General features: G+C 34.1%; 2 protein-coding genes across 2 annotated transcripts; both read right to left on the bottom strand.

Annotated features, from left to right (window-relative positions):
* Nucleotides 1-5,197: 5,197 nt before the first annotated feature.
* On the bottom strand, nucleotides 5,198-7,065 carry LOC132608257 (LRR receptor-like serine/threonine-protein kinase ERL1). The gene has a single exon (XM_060322312.1). The coding sequence runs from the start codon at nucleotides 6,706-6,708 to the stop codon at nucleotides 5,485-5,487; it is 1,224 nt and encodes a 407-aa protein (XP_060178295.1). The 5' UTR covers nucleotides 6,709-7,065; the 3' UTR covers nucleotides 5,198-5,484.
* A 4,667-nt stretch (nucleotides 7,066-11,732) lies between these two features.
* On the bottom strand, nucleotides 11,733-15,300 carry LOC132608266 (histidine-containing phosphotransfer protein 1-like). Its single transcript, XM_060322320.1, has 6 exons — nucleotides 15,050-15,300; nucleotides 14,825-14,955; nucleotides 14,648-14,716; nucleotides 14,331-14,402; nucleotides 12,829-12,901; nucleotides 11,733-12,191 (listed from the first exon to the last, which is right to left on the bottom strand). The coding sequence occupies exons 1-6, from the start codon at nucleotides 15,110-15,112 to the stop codon at nucleotides 12,135-12,137; spliced, it is 465 nt and encodes a 154-aa protein (XP_060178303.1). The 5' UTR covers nucleotides 15,113-15,300; the 3' UTR covers nucleotides 11,733-12,134.
* Nucleotides 15,301-16,086: the final 786 nt, after the last annotated feature.

Raw genomic sequence — 16,086 nt, 5'->3', positions numbered from 1 at the left:
TATACTTATATACTATATATACATTATATACTATATATACTTATATATATGTATATAAGTATATATATATATACTCTTTTTTTTTTTTTTTTTTAATTTCACCGGTTAAACCAGTTTCAAAAATATTGTAACCGGACCGGTAATTTTTAAATGGTTAACCGGAACCGGTTAACCGGTTCTACCGGTTCCGGTTTAACCGGTCCGGTTACCGGTTAAACCGAACCGGTTAACAGGTTTAGCCTTCACACATAAAGCCACCAAATATTTTAAGTTAGTGAGCATAGAGCATCAATATAATTGCTTGTATTTCATTATTTCCTTGACTTTTATGCCGTGCAATTTAACATAAATACATATTTTTAAATAATTCAATTATATTTATTGTTTTCAAGGTAAAAACTGCGGAAGGATATATTCTATGCACATGGTCATGTGACTCATGTCCCCAGTTGATATTGTGAAATTTTCGTGGATGATTCCTTTTCGGAACAACAGTTTAGTAAAATGACCGTATATGTACAATTTGTTGATCATTTGGATCACTGTACAAAGATTCTTAGACGGCAATAATACTTTATTTGTAAGATTGAGTAACAAATAAGCAAACATTATATTCAAATCTACCATTATCCGAAGAGTTTAAGTTTTGTGCTCTTTCAATGTACAATTTTTCTATATTATCAGGTAACATTTACCTGCCACAACAGGTTATCAAAATTTTCTTAAGTTTTTTTGTTCTCTAAAATACAAAAGCTATTTTATTTTCTTTCTCATCCCTTAAAGATTGCTCCTTTCTAGTCTCACAAATCCCGGTGATTAATCACTCACCTATGTACCTCATCTGTATTAGTTCATCAAGAATCCTCTATTATCCAGTTTCCAGCAACGATGCAAAAGAATCACTGTAACTTAAGTTGGTCTTTTTCTATTCAAGTTCTCTAATGTATTCACTGCATAATTGCTTTCTAGATCCGAAGGCATTTTGACTTAGATAAATGGATCTTATAAAACCAAGAAAGAGTTATAACTAAGAGATTAATGGAACCTAATTATGCTTTCCAAGAGCAAACAGTCAAGACCTCCACATCATTGATTTTGACGATAATGTTAACACAACATGAAAAACAACAAAAAAAGGTAGATAAATTTCGAAAAGGAAATAATTTAGTAGTACATTTCAATCTATCTGACTTCAGCCCATTCAACTTCATCTATGCAAGCCCAATGATTAATCTGCTGTCCACATTCCGTTTGCATAGGCCCAATGTTTTTCTCATTCGTCTAAAGTTGGAGAAACTATAACAACACTTTTTTTTGCGTGGATTGTCCTTCTTTTGGGGTAGTCTTTAATTTTTGCACTTCGCCTAATACCCCGAGATTCTGGGTTCGAACCCCAGCTCAGTAAAAAAAAAAAAAAAAAAGAAGAAATTTTGCAAGGTCTAGAGGTTTCGATTCGCAAGACAGAATTTTGCCCAAGTTTGAAATTCTGCCTGAAGCATGCAAAACTTTGCCTTGCGAATCCAAACTCTGCCTTGCGAATTTCTTTTTAATTTTTAACTGAGCGGGGGTTCTAACCCAAAACCAAGAGATTTTTAAATCAACAATTTGAGGGACAAAAATTAAAGACCACCCCAGCAAAGGCCAATCCTGCAAATTGGCCCTACAACAAACGTTTGATCATAATCTAATATTTTGTGTGTAAGGTTAAAAAATATATGAGCAAACATTACACTCAAGTCTAAAGCTGATTAAAAAGGTAATTTTCTAAAAGCTACATTTGCGTAAATCAGCCAAGACGAGTGATATTATTCATAGAAACTAGTTGTCCAGGGACCAGGAATTGCTAAGTTGGCTTTGGCCCATTGCAACCCTAGGAATTGCTAAGTTGGCTTTAGCCCATTGCAACCCCATATTGGATTTGTAATTACAATTCTAAAGCCTATTCATCACCACACTTTTAAAAGACAAAAGTCATAGATAGCCCCCTAAATTTTGTCACATTTTTTTCTGGGCTATCTAAACTGAGGGTTGTACCTATTGGATACCTAAACCAGTCTAAATTGATCCTATTGGGCACCTTTTGCCTATGTGGCGCAGCAATTGATTCCACTTTTTCTTGGGCGCGTGGACAGCCCTTTCATCCTTAATTTTTTTTTTGGGTTAAAATTTTACCTCTTTTAAATAAAATTTAATAGATAAATTAATAAAAAATCAACCCACCTGCCCAACCCCCACCCTCGCCCGTCTGACCCCACCCCACCCCTCATCTTTTTCCCGTCTGTCACAATCCCTCCCCTTTCTCCATTGTGACGTTCTGTTCAATTCTTCTTCTTCTTCCTTTTTTTTTCTTTTCTTCTTCATTGCGTTTAGTTCTCTTCATCTTCTTCTTCCTTTTTTTTCTTCTTTCTCTTCATTATAACAATTCATTTATTTTAATTATTTATATAAAATTAATTTGTGAATTGGATGTTATTTCTTACCACCATTTTTTTTTGTCCTTTTTAGATCTGAAAAGTAATATTACCATCTTGTTCACCGGAAAAAATGGAGATTTATCATTACTATGACTCTTTTTTTCATCTCACCTTTCATTAAAGGTTGGTGGGTCTTATAAAGACATTGATAGACCTAAATAAGAGAAGAAAAAAGAAATAAATTATTGGTGGAGTGGGGGGACGGCGGCTGGTTGCAGTTGAGGGGGAGGGGGGCGAGGCTGGTTGCGTTGCAGTTCGGGGGGGGGGGGGGGGGGGGGGGGGGCGGCGGCGAAGGGGATGAAAATTGGGGGGGGGGGGTTGTATAATTTATTTTTTAATTATTATGATGGACCCTCCACCGCCACGTGTCATGTTTTCATTTGACAAAGTTGCCACGTCACGGAGTGTGTAATACACTCTCCTAATTTTACTGATTATTGTGAAAAAGGTACCCAATATGATCGAATTTAGACAGGTCTAGGTACTCAATAGGTACAACCCTCGGTTTAGGTATCTCAGAGGAAAATGTGGCAAAGTTTAGGGGGCCATCTATGACTTTTGCCCGTTTAAAACTTAAAACTGTCAGGATACATCACATGTAACAATTAGCATAGATAATACTGCACATTTTTCAGTAAGCATTTTCCACATTTGTAATAAACATGTAATTGGCTGTTTACAAGTTATTAGAGTAGTGGGGTTAAGTTGAATAGACTAGATTCGAAGCAACAATCAGAGGCCACTTATAAGTGTAACTCTGAATTTATCTTATCGACCTTATAGTCGGGATCCTTCTCTATCCTATGTAAAAGCAGCTGTTTTGGTACTCCTCCGTCCTATATTAATTGTCCATTTTTCCCTTTACACTCCTTTTAAGAACTCATAAATAAAAAGTGTAGTTTTACTATCTTGCCCTTATCCCTTTCTAAGAAATTGCACTCTAATAAATACTGATTATTTTTAAGAACACTTAATATTAAGGGTAAGATGAGAAAGATTTAATAAATGCTATCTTGGTTTTGTAAATTGATAAGTAATTTGGAACATATATTCTTAGTAATGTGAACAGGTTATGAGACGGAGGGAGTACTAAGTTTTGGATCGACAGAAGAAGAAAACATGCTGCTAATCTTGGATAGGATTATAAGAACCATCCAATATTTGTTTTTTGACACTCAGTAACATAATTGTTCAAAAGATCTTCTGTATTGTTTACACATCAGGTTGGTGTAGTATGTGTTCCTTGAAGCATTTATGGCGTTGCGCGACTCTGATTAATTTCTCATGGACTGTACCTATCGTGTAATAATGATGCATTGCGTAAAATTGATCCCCAAATACACAAAAAATCAGCATGTCTATTTAGCTGAAACACCACGCCCTTGGTACTTTTCATATGTAGCAACAAAATAACGCAGAATGTGAAGATTGTTTATGTAAGCAATTTCTGAGAAATTACAGAATGCTGCATAAATGGGCTGAAAATGAATGAGTTGGCCAACCTTGAAATAGATGCAAAGCCGCAACGTGGTACTCATAAGGGCCTAACCTCAATTTTACCAACCTAAACAAACAACTAGCCTCAATTGGTCAATCCTAACAGTAAGACATCAAGTATATTGAAATATTCTACTCCAACGTTCACTTTGTTTGACATAGTTTTACTTGACATGAAGTTTAACAAGTAGACTTTGAAACTTGTGATCTTAAAAATATCATATAACATTTAAGTGATTAGAAATTTCTCATTAAGAAAACTATAGAAATGTGCTATCTTTTTAAACAAACAATAAGGAACTAATGTCAAACAAAGTGAAACAAAATGAATAATAAAATTAAAAACTAAAACCAAATACTAACATATATAAAGAGAGTGTAGGTTTTCCTTAAAATACCAAAAAGGAGACCATGTCTACAAGGGAACAGCCCCTCCTACAAAGGCCAAACTCCTAGCCCGATTTAGTCAGGTATGGAGTAGTAAGTTCTACTTTAAAAGTCTCTGATTCGAGCCCAGTATGAATTCACAATTAGAGAGTGCTTTACCCTTGTTGGGGAACTTTCCAGCACTAATCCAAATTTAATCATATCCCAATGTAAATACCGGGCACCAAATGAGTAGAGTAGCCAAAAAGAACTCCTACACCAAGGGAAGAGGAAATTAAGACAGGCAGACGAGAAAACTTATGTTTCATCGATTATTACATGAGATGTTAATGGACATGTCTGTGTCAGTTGAGTATCCAAACAAACGTAAACCTAGAAAAAGCATATCTTCTCTCTGTTGTTGTAAACAGGAAAAAGGTAGACAACATCAACACTAGACCTGCACATACACATACCCCACCAAACACTTGAGGTCTTGAACGTTAGATAACATCTTTGGAGAACGGGCAGCTGGGTGGGCGAAGCTTCTGGTTCATGCAAGATCAGAGAAAACTAAAAGGGCCGCACATCAAGAGAATGTGATGTAGATAGTCCATCATGACACAAGTATATTTCATAGCTCAAACCCATGAGTCTCCCATTAGCCTACGTACGCAAGCTTGCTGATTCTCCGACTCAAATTCATGACCTGAATCACGCGAAGACATTTTTTGTTGCTCCAAAGCTCAATAACATACACAGAGAGTACACATAAAACAATCATTCTTGAAAAGGAACCCTTGATCTGTTTGTCAACAACAAAATTGAAAAGGATAGAAATAGTTTCCTTGAACTTGAAAACCGTATAAAGGATATAATGGGAACCCAATATAAATTGAATAAGCAGCAAAATATTATAACCTAATTACAAAAAAGAAATGCCAAAATTGTTAGTCACACTTTTAGCTTAATAGAAAACATAACATAAAAATAATAGGAAGGTCAATCCACCCTTCCCCACTTTTACTCGAATTTTCTCTCCTTTATGCACATTTACTTTCTTATTTTTTAACCCCATAATAATTTCACCACAAACAGGAAAAAATTAAATAATGAATCAAATAAAAAAGAACAATCAAACCATAATTTATCCTTTAATATTGTTTGTTTTTTCACCCTTTTGCCCCTTCCACTCCACACACTGATTTGTAGGCCTACTCTTCTGCTTCCCGGCTTTCAACGGACAAGCGGTCTGAACCGGCGGAATCATGCAATTATACTGCAAACACAGTGAACTGCTAACCGGAATCTCCACCGTTGGTTTAATCTCAATCCCTGTCAGAAAATTATGCTGTAAATACAAAACCTGTATCCCTGCTGCTAACAACCGGTCCACCAAAACCGCTGGAACCTGACCAGTGAACCGGTTATTATTCAGATACAAATTCTGCACATTAGACAACAATGGTGATATCTCCCCAAAAAACCTGTTAAAACTGATATCCACCGTTGGTATTGTCACTTGTGACATGGGTAAAACCGGACCAGTAAATAAATTCCTTTGTAGTTGAAGATTTGTGAGTGGGAAAGTAAACAAGATTCCTGGAATGCAGCCAGTGAACCGGTTCAAGCTAAGATCAAGGTAGTTCAACTGGTTCAACCGAGTTAAAAGATAATCAACTGGACCTGATAACTGGTTCCATGACAATGACAAGTATTCAAGTGATGAAGGAAGTGAATTAGGCAAAAGGGTGCCAGAAAGTTCGTTGTGTTTAAGGTCTAAACGGGTTAATCTTTGGGACACAAAAGGTGGTATTGAACCAGACAAATGGTTGTGACATAATATAACGTTGGACAATGTTGGAAGTGCTCCAATAGCCCAAGGGATATTACCAGTAAGCTGATTAAAACTAAGGTCAAGTGTTTGTAACCCCCTAAGTTGGCCTAATGAAGCCGGAATATCACCGGAAAGAAAATTCCGGCTAACTCCAAGAAACCTCAGGTTTTTCAACTGAGAAATACTTTCGGGTAATGGACCCGTTATCCGACCCGGAACCACTGTAAACTCCGCAAGATCAGAGAGTTTCCCAATAGAAGGATCCAAATTTCCGGTTAAACCCGGTGACCCGGCTCTTGGATCACCAAGATTCAGTGCGATCACTTTATTTCCACTGCAGTAAACTCCAGCGAAGTCACATGGCTCAGAGGTGAAATCCCATGAAGCAAAATATTTCGACCCTGGTAAATCATCTAAGCTTTTCCGAATCGCTTGTAAAGCTAAGAAATCAATTGGGTCTAAAATCCCATGTACAAAGAAACTATTTTGCAGAAGAAAAAACAGGGGAGTCAAAAAAACAAAGAATGGTATCATATTTACCGTATAGCTGAAGAGAAGAATGATACAAAGGGGCTTATATAAGGTAAAGATTGAAACTTTATTTGGTTTGCCAACAACCTCTCGTGTCAAAAGCTTTAATGGAAACCAACAGAAAAGGCAAAAAAAAAAAAAAAAACTTCACAGACAAGCAAAAGCTTTTTGGTAATGGCTGAATCTTCTTCAACACAATTGGTATAAGAAATTTGTTTTTTTTTGGTGGCTTAGGAGAGAAGAAGGTGAATGAAATTGACTAGCAGATAGTTTTTCTACGGTCACTTTCTGCTCTTTACAAGACAGGAGGTACAGAGTTAATGTTTTTCTACTTATTTTTTGGATATAGTTAATGTTGTGTTGTGTTTTGTTTATCGGGAAGAGGTTCAGAAGGCCAAACGGTTATATGAGCCTAGCTGGAACTCACGAGGCTGGAGTTCGGATTGACAGATCAGCAGGTTCGGGGCATTGAGGTGACTCAGACGAGGTCCACGTGAACTTGAGCTTGCACAATCATCAAACTGTATGTTTTTTAACCCTCCTTGTATTTCATTTTGTGTGTGTTTTTATTATAGTTTTCCCTAGTACTAATAGTATATCGTTAAGATATTCCTCAAGTATCCGTTTGGACAATTATTGGGTTAAAGTAAAACAAACATATTTGAAATTAAAATTTAAATAAATTTTTAGACTACTGACATAGTATTTAGTTTTAGTCAATTAAATAATCTTATATGTCTTTGATTTCTGCCAAATGACTTGCTTTCCAATAGTTTCCATATCTACTCTCGTCTCTAGTCTCTGTGTTATGTTCAGCAAAATGTTACATGTGTACTCAACTTTGGGCAATATTTGTTCCATTAATTGCATTGATTTTGCGTATTTGTTCAACTTAACCTTACTCGATCATATGTATTATCAGATTACATTAGATTAAATTAAATTTGTCATAACTCTAGAACCTCCACAATCTCTCACTCCTGGATTCAATCCCTTCAGAAATTGCACACTTAAGTCAACAATTTTTATGGTAATCTTATCACTATTCTCGGTATAAATGTGTAGTTACACTCTCATTGTCATAGTAAAAACTGAAAAAAAAGGACAGAACTTGACGTGTTGTTTTCATTTTTTTGATTTCCTAGTTGAGTTTGGACCACAAAAGATTTCCCAGTGGTAGTTGTCATAAAAGTAAAGGGTTCATAGTTGGAATGCTTACACAAATTAAGTGTCTTCATTTTCCACTATAAATTAGAAGCCTAAAAATTGTCAGCACATGATATTTACTTCAAATCAATCGATATATAACCAGTATTTGTACATATATTTTTATCACTTAAACATGGTCAATAAATGCTAGTTAGTTATCACCTTATTACATCATTAATTATAATAAGTTGATATGATTTGATACAAACGCGAAACTAAGATTTGAAGTTTATATATAAATTCAAAATTTCAGAACACGCAGCTTATTGGGTTCTAAATTAGTTATTATATATATTAAATGAAAGTTTAAACATAATTATAAGATTTAAGCTAAAACTATGAGTTCTACCAAATTAGTAAGTGAAACTACGACTCCCCATATAAACATCAAATACAGATAAATTTTTATTGATACAGAAGCTGCCAGTCAAATTTGATTTATTGGTATAAGAAGCATGCAATAAGTATGGCGGTTAGAGTACAGTCGTAGCCGTGCAGTCAACAGCACGGAGGAACTGTGTGGGATTAAAAGCAAAGGGGCAGTTGACGGAGGGTGAGATTTGTTGCAGTTTGAAGGACCTCTTGTCTTTTTGACTTTCTTGCTAGGGCCTCTCATGCCACTCTTTGGGCCCCAATTTAAAATGGGCCCTTCGGCCTTCTTGGTGGAGTAGTTCCATGGGATATCGTTTCATTATCGAGGTTAGGAAAATAATTTTCAGAAATTTTTGCCAATTATTTCTTTCTGGGATAAGGTTTAGTATATGATCATTTTTTCTTTCAGTTTATAGATCTTTTAGATTACAGTCAAAAAAATTCATTTTGAGAAGACAATTTTTTTTTTATAAGAAAACAGTAGGCAACGGCCTAAAATTTTGTAGGAGTTAGTCTTCCATCTCAAGGACTATATATATTTACACAACTTTAAAACATAAGGACAAATGTTAAATGGTAATTAAAAAAAGGACATTTACGTAAAGCCGTTCAGCATAAAACTCTATATTACTGCGTTTTGATATCATTTCACTTTTGATATGTCCAATATTAACATTAGTTTGTACGATGATTTCAATATTATTTTATGTTGAATTCAGTGAATTGTTAAAAGGAGTTCAAACATCGATTTAGGTAACATAAACAGGTAGATTTGTAGACAACGGAAAGTCATATTTTAAGAATTAAAAAACATGGACGGCTTTAGTGTTAGACCTATGGGTTCATCTGAACTAAGCAAGTTTAGCTTAGTTTTTATGTATTAAAAGATCTACTAGATAAATATAGAAAAAACAAATTTTGAAACTAACAAATTATACTGGGTGTGATAAAATTTCGAGTTCGAACTTATAAAATTTAAATTATGAATCCGTTTTTATTAGTGGTGTGGGATGAAGTAGGGGAGAGTCAGCATTAAAATAGATTCTAAAGCGGCTAATAATAAGTTAATTATGTGGCCCAAGCACCTATTATATGGTAATGAACTAATGATATTTGCTTTTCATAAGATATGAGACGTCACTCTTCATAATAGAAGTTCTTATGATATTATGGTTCCCATCCCCCACCATTTCCTTTTAAGTTGTTTCAATGTTTAAAGCCAAAGCAAAGTAGTAGTTTCAAAATGATTCTTTTTCGTATGAGAAAAAGAGCAGAAACGTCTTTTTCCAATTTTCTTAAATCAAACAAAAGCCTCTTTTTCTTTCTTTTTCTCGAAAAGAATAAGTATAAAGGTCGCTAATAAATGGTGGCTGATATAAGTAGATGACGAATACGTCCCAATTTGCAACTATATCATTGACTAATAATAATTTCATGCCCAATTCTACAATTATTGAGCTATCAGACATTTGCTTTTACAAAAGCCAAAGATGCCCAAGATTTGGAGATACTTCACACTGAAATAAAGGAAGATGAAAAGAATGGACACAACGCACGTATGTAGAAATCAATATAAATGTTAGAAAAACAAAAAATAGAGCACCCTTCCTTTCATCTTTCATCAGAGGGAATATATTGTGGATCATATAATGCTTGTGCTTTACAAGCTTTACAAGCAACAAAAAAGAAAACAAAACACGTAACACTATTGCGTTTTCTAATTTTAGCCAAATAGATTATTACTTTTACCGAATTTATTTTCTTTGATATCATCCCCTATTTTTTATTGTATCATAAACAGAGGGCACCTCACAGAATACTGTCCTCATCAAATAGCACGAGAGTTAGGATTTTTATTAAAAGGAAAAAAAACAAAAAAAAAAAAGTAAACCCACGAACAAAAGCTAATTTATAATGGAATTTAACACATAATATATATGTACATTATTATCGTTTTAATCTTTTTACGCAGTGTAATTTTTGTGTGAAGAAGTCTTAATTGACGGTCCCTTGGAAAGGGGGACTCCGCCACTAGCCGAGGGTACAAAGAGAAGGACAAAAGAAAAAGAATCACGTTTCGCAGACAAAAGTCTATTTGTGGACACTTACTGCAGGCATATAGAGAAGATATGATTTTGTAGTCCATTATAAATTATTTTTGTCATATGATCCTTCGGGAAATTAATAAAATATAATATGCAAAAATCTGTAAATAAATATAAAAGATTTTGTAAGATCATTCCTCGGGATAAACCGACATTGGCCAGAAATGTGAATTGAGTATAACAATGCTATGATTATTTCTACCTGCAATTGTTAAGAAAATACTACTACTGATCAGTAGTCATCTTTAAGTTTCAACGAAAAACATAAGCAGTTTTCTCATTATGAAGGCAAACCACTTTCCCCATCATTACAGTGTTACCTAAACCAGCAAAGTGCAAAATGGGCATTAATTACTTATTATAGCCATGGTTAATATATTCAGAGCTGCTAATTAACATAATTCTTATAAATATATGTATTGCGTAGTCTTTACGATGACTCATGTTACCAAACCCTTCATTCATTTTCATGCATCCATGTCAAGAATTTGGAATATATGTATTTAACTGAAAGTGTAAATTTTTTGACATTAGCGATGTACTTTAACATATTGTAATAGGTTTAATTGCTAAGTAACTAATCCCATTTTTTATGAACAATTACTTGTAGTTATAAGTACTCTTTTAACATTTCACTTGAAATACTTCAAGATTCAGATATGTAACTTGCCTTTTTAAGATCAAAATATCTGTGCTAAAAATATGCCAACTTATGCGAAACATAGCTAGATGATAACTGAATTAGTAAATGCATGGAGAGGTGTGTGTTTAGATTGCACCAACCCCAACAACCGTGGGACACTTTGCAGTAACTTAAGATGAGGGGGGTGGACCAATATTAAGGTGATCAATTTTGGATGGATGAGCCTACTTTGTACAGACAACAGTGTAAAGGAATTAAAAACCGGAATGTGCGCATTTATGAAACTTAGATAGCACGTCTCTTTCTTCCAACTAGTCCGCCACTCTGCCTTCGGTAGAGGCGGGTTCTGGACGAATTCATTGCTTTCGCCACGAACTGTGTATGCATACACAAAAAGATTTAAAAGTTATACATATCATAAGATGTTGTTCACCTGTTCAGTCTAATTCCACTAGTTCTAGATTCTGAATTCGTCTTTGCTGCTTTGAGAGCTCGTCATTTATTCATGATGAGTTGGCCAATGGCCATTAGGTCAGTTACCTCCTCTTCTTGACCACTTGTTTATGGAAAGCTGATTCATTGAACTACCTACAGATCGTTCAATTATTGTAATTCGAACCCACCTAAAAATTCTGGGTCAAAGCAACTACTCTCATGAGCATCAACACTCAAAATTAGCAAAATAAATTAGGAGGATAGGCAAAAATCTCAATTTCAATTAAAAGAATAAGTTGAATGAAAAGTTTCAGATCAGTAAAACAACTACTCCCATGTGCATCAACTTTGTCATTACAATATGAACACCTCAAGTTCTAGTACTCAATAATGGCTGAAGCTTTTACCGAGTGAATTGCGATAAACATTGAAGGAGAAAAGTGTTCGTCAGCTAGAACACAATAGATAGCTCAACACCTTAAAGTCGAAAGGAATTTTGATGTCACAATATGGGAAATCTGTTATTCACATAAAATTCTTTGCATCTACAAGACTACAACTATTAGAATCCAGCAATTAAAGTAGCTCACAAAATCTTGAAATTCATTTGCAATGATAATGTTCCCCTCTACTATCTTTGTCCCAGGTATGTGGTGGTCAAATCATTAGCACCTATGCAGGTCAGGAATCCTACCACCAGCCGCCAAGATTTGCTGCTCCAGCTGCAATTTTGTAAAAAAAAAAAAAAACTACAATTTAGCTGATTTTATAAACTTCGGGAAGAAAAAGAAAAAACTTTTTTCATTAAATAACTATTGATATATGGAAAATGATGAGGGAAATCTTTGGTAATGTGAAGAAAATCAAAGACAAGGTGCTAAAAGCTTTAACTTATTGGGAAACGCATATGACTTCAGGGAATCAAAATCTTCTAACGAAGACTAAGAAGATTTGAACCATACTCTTCACGTGGAAGAGAATTCAATGTTAGAGATCTAGTGTTAAAGGGCTAGGAGCAAGTGACAAGAAGACTATTTTTTCCAGGCAGTTACGAGTCAGAAACTTCAAACATTAAATCAAATAAGGCAATACTGATAATTCGTTAGTTTCACTATCTCATCAAACACTGGCCTCTAGGGCAAATCTCATGTTCTAAATCATCAAATACTATGACCTATTATTACACTTATTCTGTTCCACTATATCATGAAATACTTTGTGAAAGATCTTTTGATGTTTGAGCATCAGAAACCCCGTGGTGACTCAGTGAACTTCTAGTATTATGTATCAGTAGCATTTTCTTCAATAAAATGGTACTTAGACTTGGAAATCCTTTGCATTCATAAAAAGAATACTTACCCTTAACAAGGTTTCAAGTTTGTTCTTCACAAGAAAGTATTCATGTTTCACGTGCTGCAGACATTGCACACATCTGCAAAAGGAAGAAAATTATACAAGGCCAAAGCGTGTCCAGTCTCATCGGCACATGTACATCCCAAGAAACAAAGAATCAAACTTAGACGCAACAAACACAATAGCAAGACAGCATGAACACTTGAATCCCAAGTAAACCAAGGTTACAATATGGGGCTGGTCGTTTCTTACAACCATTTCGATGATATTATGCTATGTTTTTTTTTTTTTTTTTGAGACTTGTAACAGTATGATATTATGCTATGTTTGGAAGCAATTAATAAATTAGAGGCTTTAATTTTTTACTTTATCTCATGGAGTTTGAAAGTTCCTATGAGGAAAGTGCATCAAAATGTATTTACCTATTTCCCCTGTATTGGTCTTACTAGCTGACTTATGTGACTGGTATTTAGACAGCACTTGATACATGTATTTTCAAAAGTTTCTCCCTTTTTTTTTTTTTTGAGAATGGCATGTATAAAAGCACAATATTTCATCCACTATAATACTAAAATAGTAATTAAATGAGTTCTTTAACAAAAAGACCCAGATTTTACCATTAGAAGCTTCAATGAAGTTGGCATTCGTATTCAAATTGTTGAAAAAGAGAAGTTAAAATGCTTAAGAAAATAATGCAAGCTTTACCAAACGTGAGCCAGAAACAAGTGCCAATGCTACTTTTAAAGATCTACGCACAGATCGCAGATAATGGCGTCGTCCTAAGGGGCAACAATAATTTAGTAAAAATTTAGAGACTCACTAGCGAAGGTGGTCTATTATTGTGATTTGCTAACTTCACTAATAAGAGATAAACAAGAATGGAGTGGCATGTTAATTCAATTTATCTTTTACCAGCCAGAAACATCTCTGCTCAAATCTGTTTGTTTGCTTATACCTGCAGAGACTGTATATATAAAACTTCCAGAAGACATGATTCATTTTGTTAAGTTACTGCAACAAGGTGAATTAGAGAGACAGAAACACAAAGATAACAGAATGTTTGGGGTGGGGCCAGCGAGATGCGACAAACACTGGTGATTGCAATTATAATAGAGTGTACATATCTGAAAAAGAGAAATTGGAAAGTTCTAGACATAGACCCTCGTAAATGAAAAGCTATATTAGCATCAAAGAATATCTAAGTTAGCCAATGCCCTATAAACATATATTCCATATGACCAAGAATATACCACGTGATCATTGGTATATCTAATATCACGTTTTCTATGCATTGATACCTATTAACCACTTTATCACTATGCAATTTACCAATGAGTTAATGAAAACACAATGACATGTGATGTACATGGTAGAAAACAAAATTTCCAACATTTGTTTCTAAATATCTAAGCAGCCAAATCTGTTGATGTAAATTTTCCGAAAACCCCAAACCTAATTCAGCTAGATAGAGTAAGGCAAAAATTGTAAAAGCGTTAAGCAAAACTCACCCTTCAATGTTTTTCCCTTCACAGAAGGTTTTGAAAGACATACAAGCGTTCTTTACTCTTTGTGCACCTATGCTGCAAAATATAACAAAGACTCAGATCAACAACCTAATCGTGATACTAACAACTCCTGAAATACTTCAATTCAATCACCTAATTACTACATGATCTAAAGTAGGTTAATCTTTGATCACAATAAATTCACTAGGACTAAATATTCAAACAATAGTCCAAATAAATTTTTTATTCAAGCATCAATTTTAGTTTTTAGTCAATGACAAAGACCTAACAGTGTAAGGGACCAAGGAAAAATTGGATACCTAGAACTGCTACCCTTGAACTGATGGACATGACAATCAACTTGCTTAAAATCCACAACCTGTTGTTGACTGTACAATTGAACCACAAAAGAAAAAAAAAAAAAAAAACTAATGATCCAATAGTTCAACTTCAAGTAAACCAAATAAAATTATAAGAAGACACTTAGTATTTCTCACAGAGCTGCTGCCAGATTGTTGATAAGTTTTTCTGAATCTTCAAAGAAAAGTGACACTACTTCAAATACAAAATCTGGGTTGCTCTCATCTTGCAGTTTCTGAAGTTGAAGAAACTGATCATCCAAGAAGCCCTATTTTTTTAATTTTTTGAACAAGCAAAAAGAAACCCACATCAGAAAAAGCCTCAACAAGTAAATCAAGATAAAAAAAAATTTAATAATTTACCTCACGGTATAAAGCTGAAATGAACTCCGTAAACTGTTTCTGCAATTCCCCTACAATTTCCATGATTTGGGTTTATTTTACTTACTGAAAACTCCAACTTTAAACTCGTAACTTCAAGAATTGCAGATCTAGCAGATGCAGTAGACCTACAGATTTCATATAGTAATATTAAATTGCAAATAAGTGAGAAAAGGCGTAGAGAAGGAACTTTATTCTAAAGATGGAATTGACTTCGTAAAAAGAAGGCCCATTCATTATGATTAATATATTAGAAAACATACAATTAAAGAAATTTCACTTTTTGTCCTAATAATAACTCGTATTATCGCAATTTTTTTATGTCTAAAAGAATGAGTTGATTTAATTTAATCCTTTCTCGCTAGAAAGAATCAAACAATTGCCTTTATTTCATTAAAATATTCAACATGGAGTTAAAGTTTTTATATTTATCATAACATTGAATCGTAAGTAAAAGTTTACTTTAAGCATCAACTCATTGACATGAAAAAGAGTGTCTAAACTAGTTAAAATACATTGAACGTGTAATTTTTTTATAAAAATACGTTAGCCAATAAAATATTTTAATTTGCAATATAGGTAGATAAATTTTTGGTTTAGACATAATATTTGGACTTGCTCATTTCATATTCAAGGATGAATCCTAGGAGAGAAAAAAATATAAGAGGGAGGATATAACTTTTTGTTAGGAGTATATATTAGTGCTGGATGTAAGAGGCAGGTTTTGTAAAGTCATTATAGCCAGAAAAAAAATTCACATTCCATTAAATTAAGAAAGTTGCTTATAATTGGCGCACTAATATTCAGTAGTATGTGTTAGGCCAATGTTAATGCCATTCTATAAGTTCCTCCCCACATCAATATATTTGATTATTTAGAGGAATTACGCTTACTAGTCTGTGTTAGGCCAATGTTAATGCCATTCTATAAGTTCCTCCCCACATCAATATATTTCATTATTTAGAGGAATTACGCTTACTAGTTTTTAGTACAAGTAACTACTGGGTTTGGTATGACTT

This window comes from Lycium barbarum, chromosome 1 (assembly GCF_019175385.1).
Source record: "Lycium barbarum isolate Lr01 chromosome 1, ASM1917538v2, whole genome shotgun sequence".
NCBI classification, from domain to species: Eukaryota; Viridiplantae; Streptophyta; class Magnoliopsida; order Solanales; family Solanaceae; genus Lycium; species Lycium barbarum.
The sequence above is the reverse complement of the archived record's forward strand: the minus strand, read 5'-3'. Positions and strand labels throughout refer to the sequence as shown.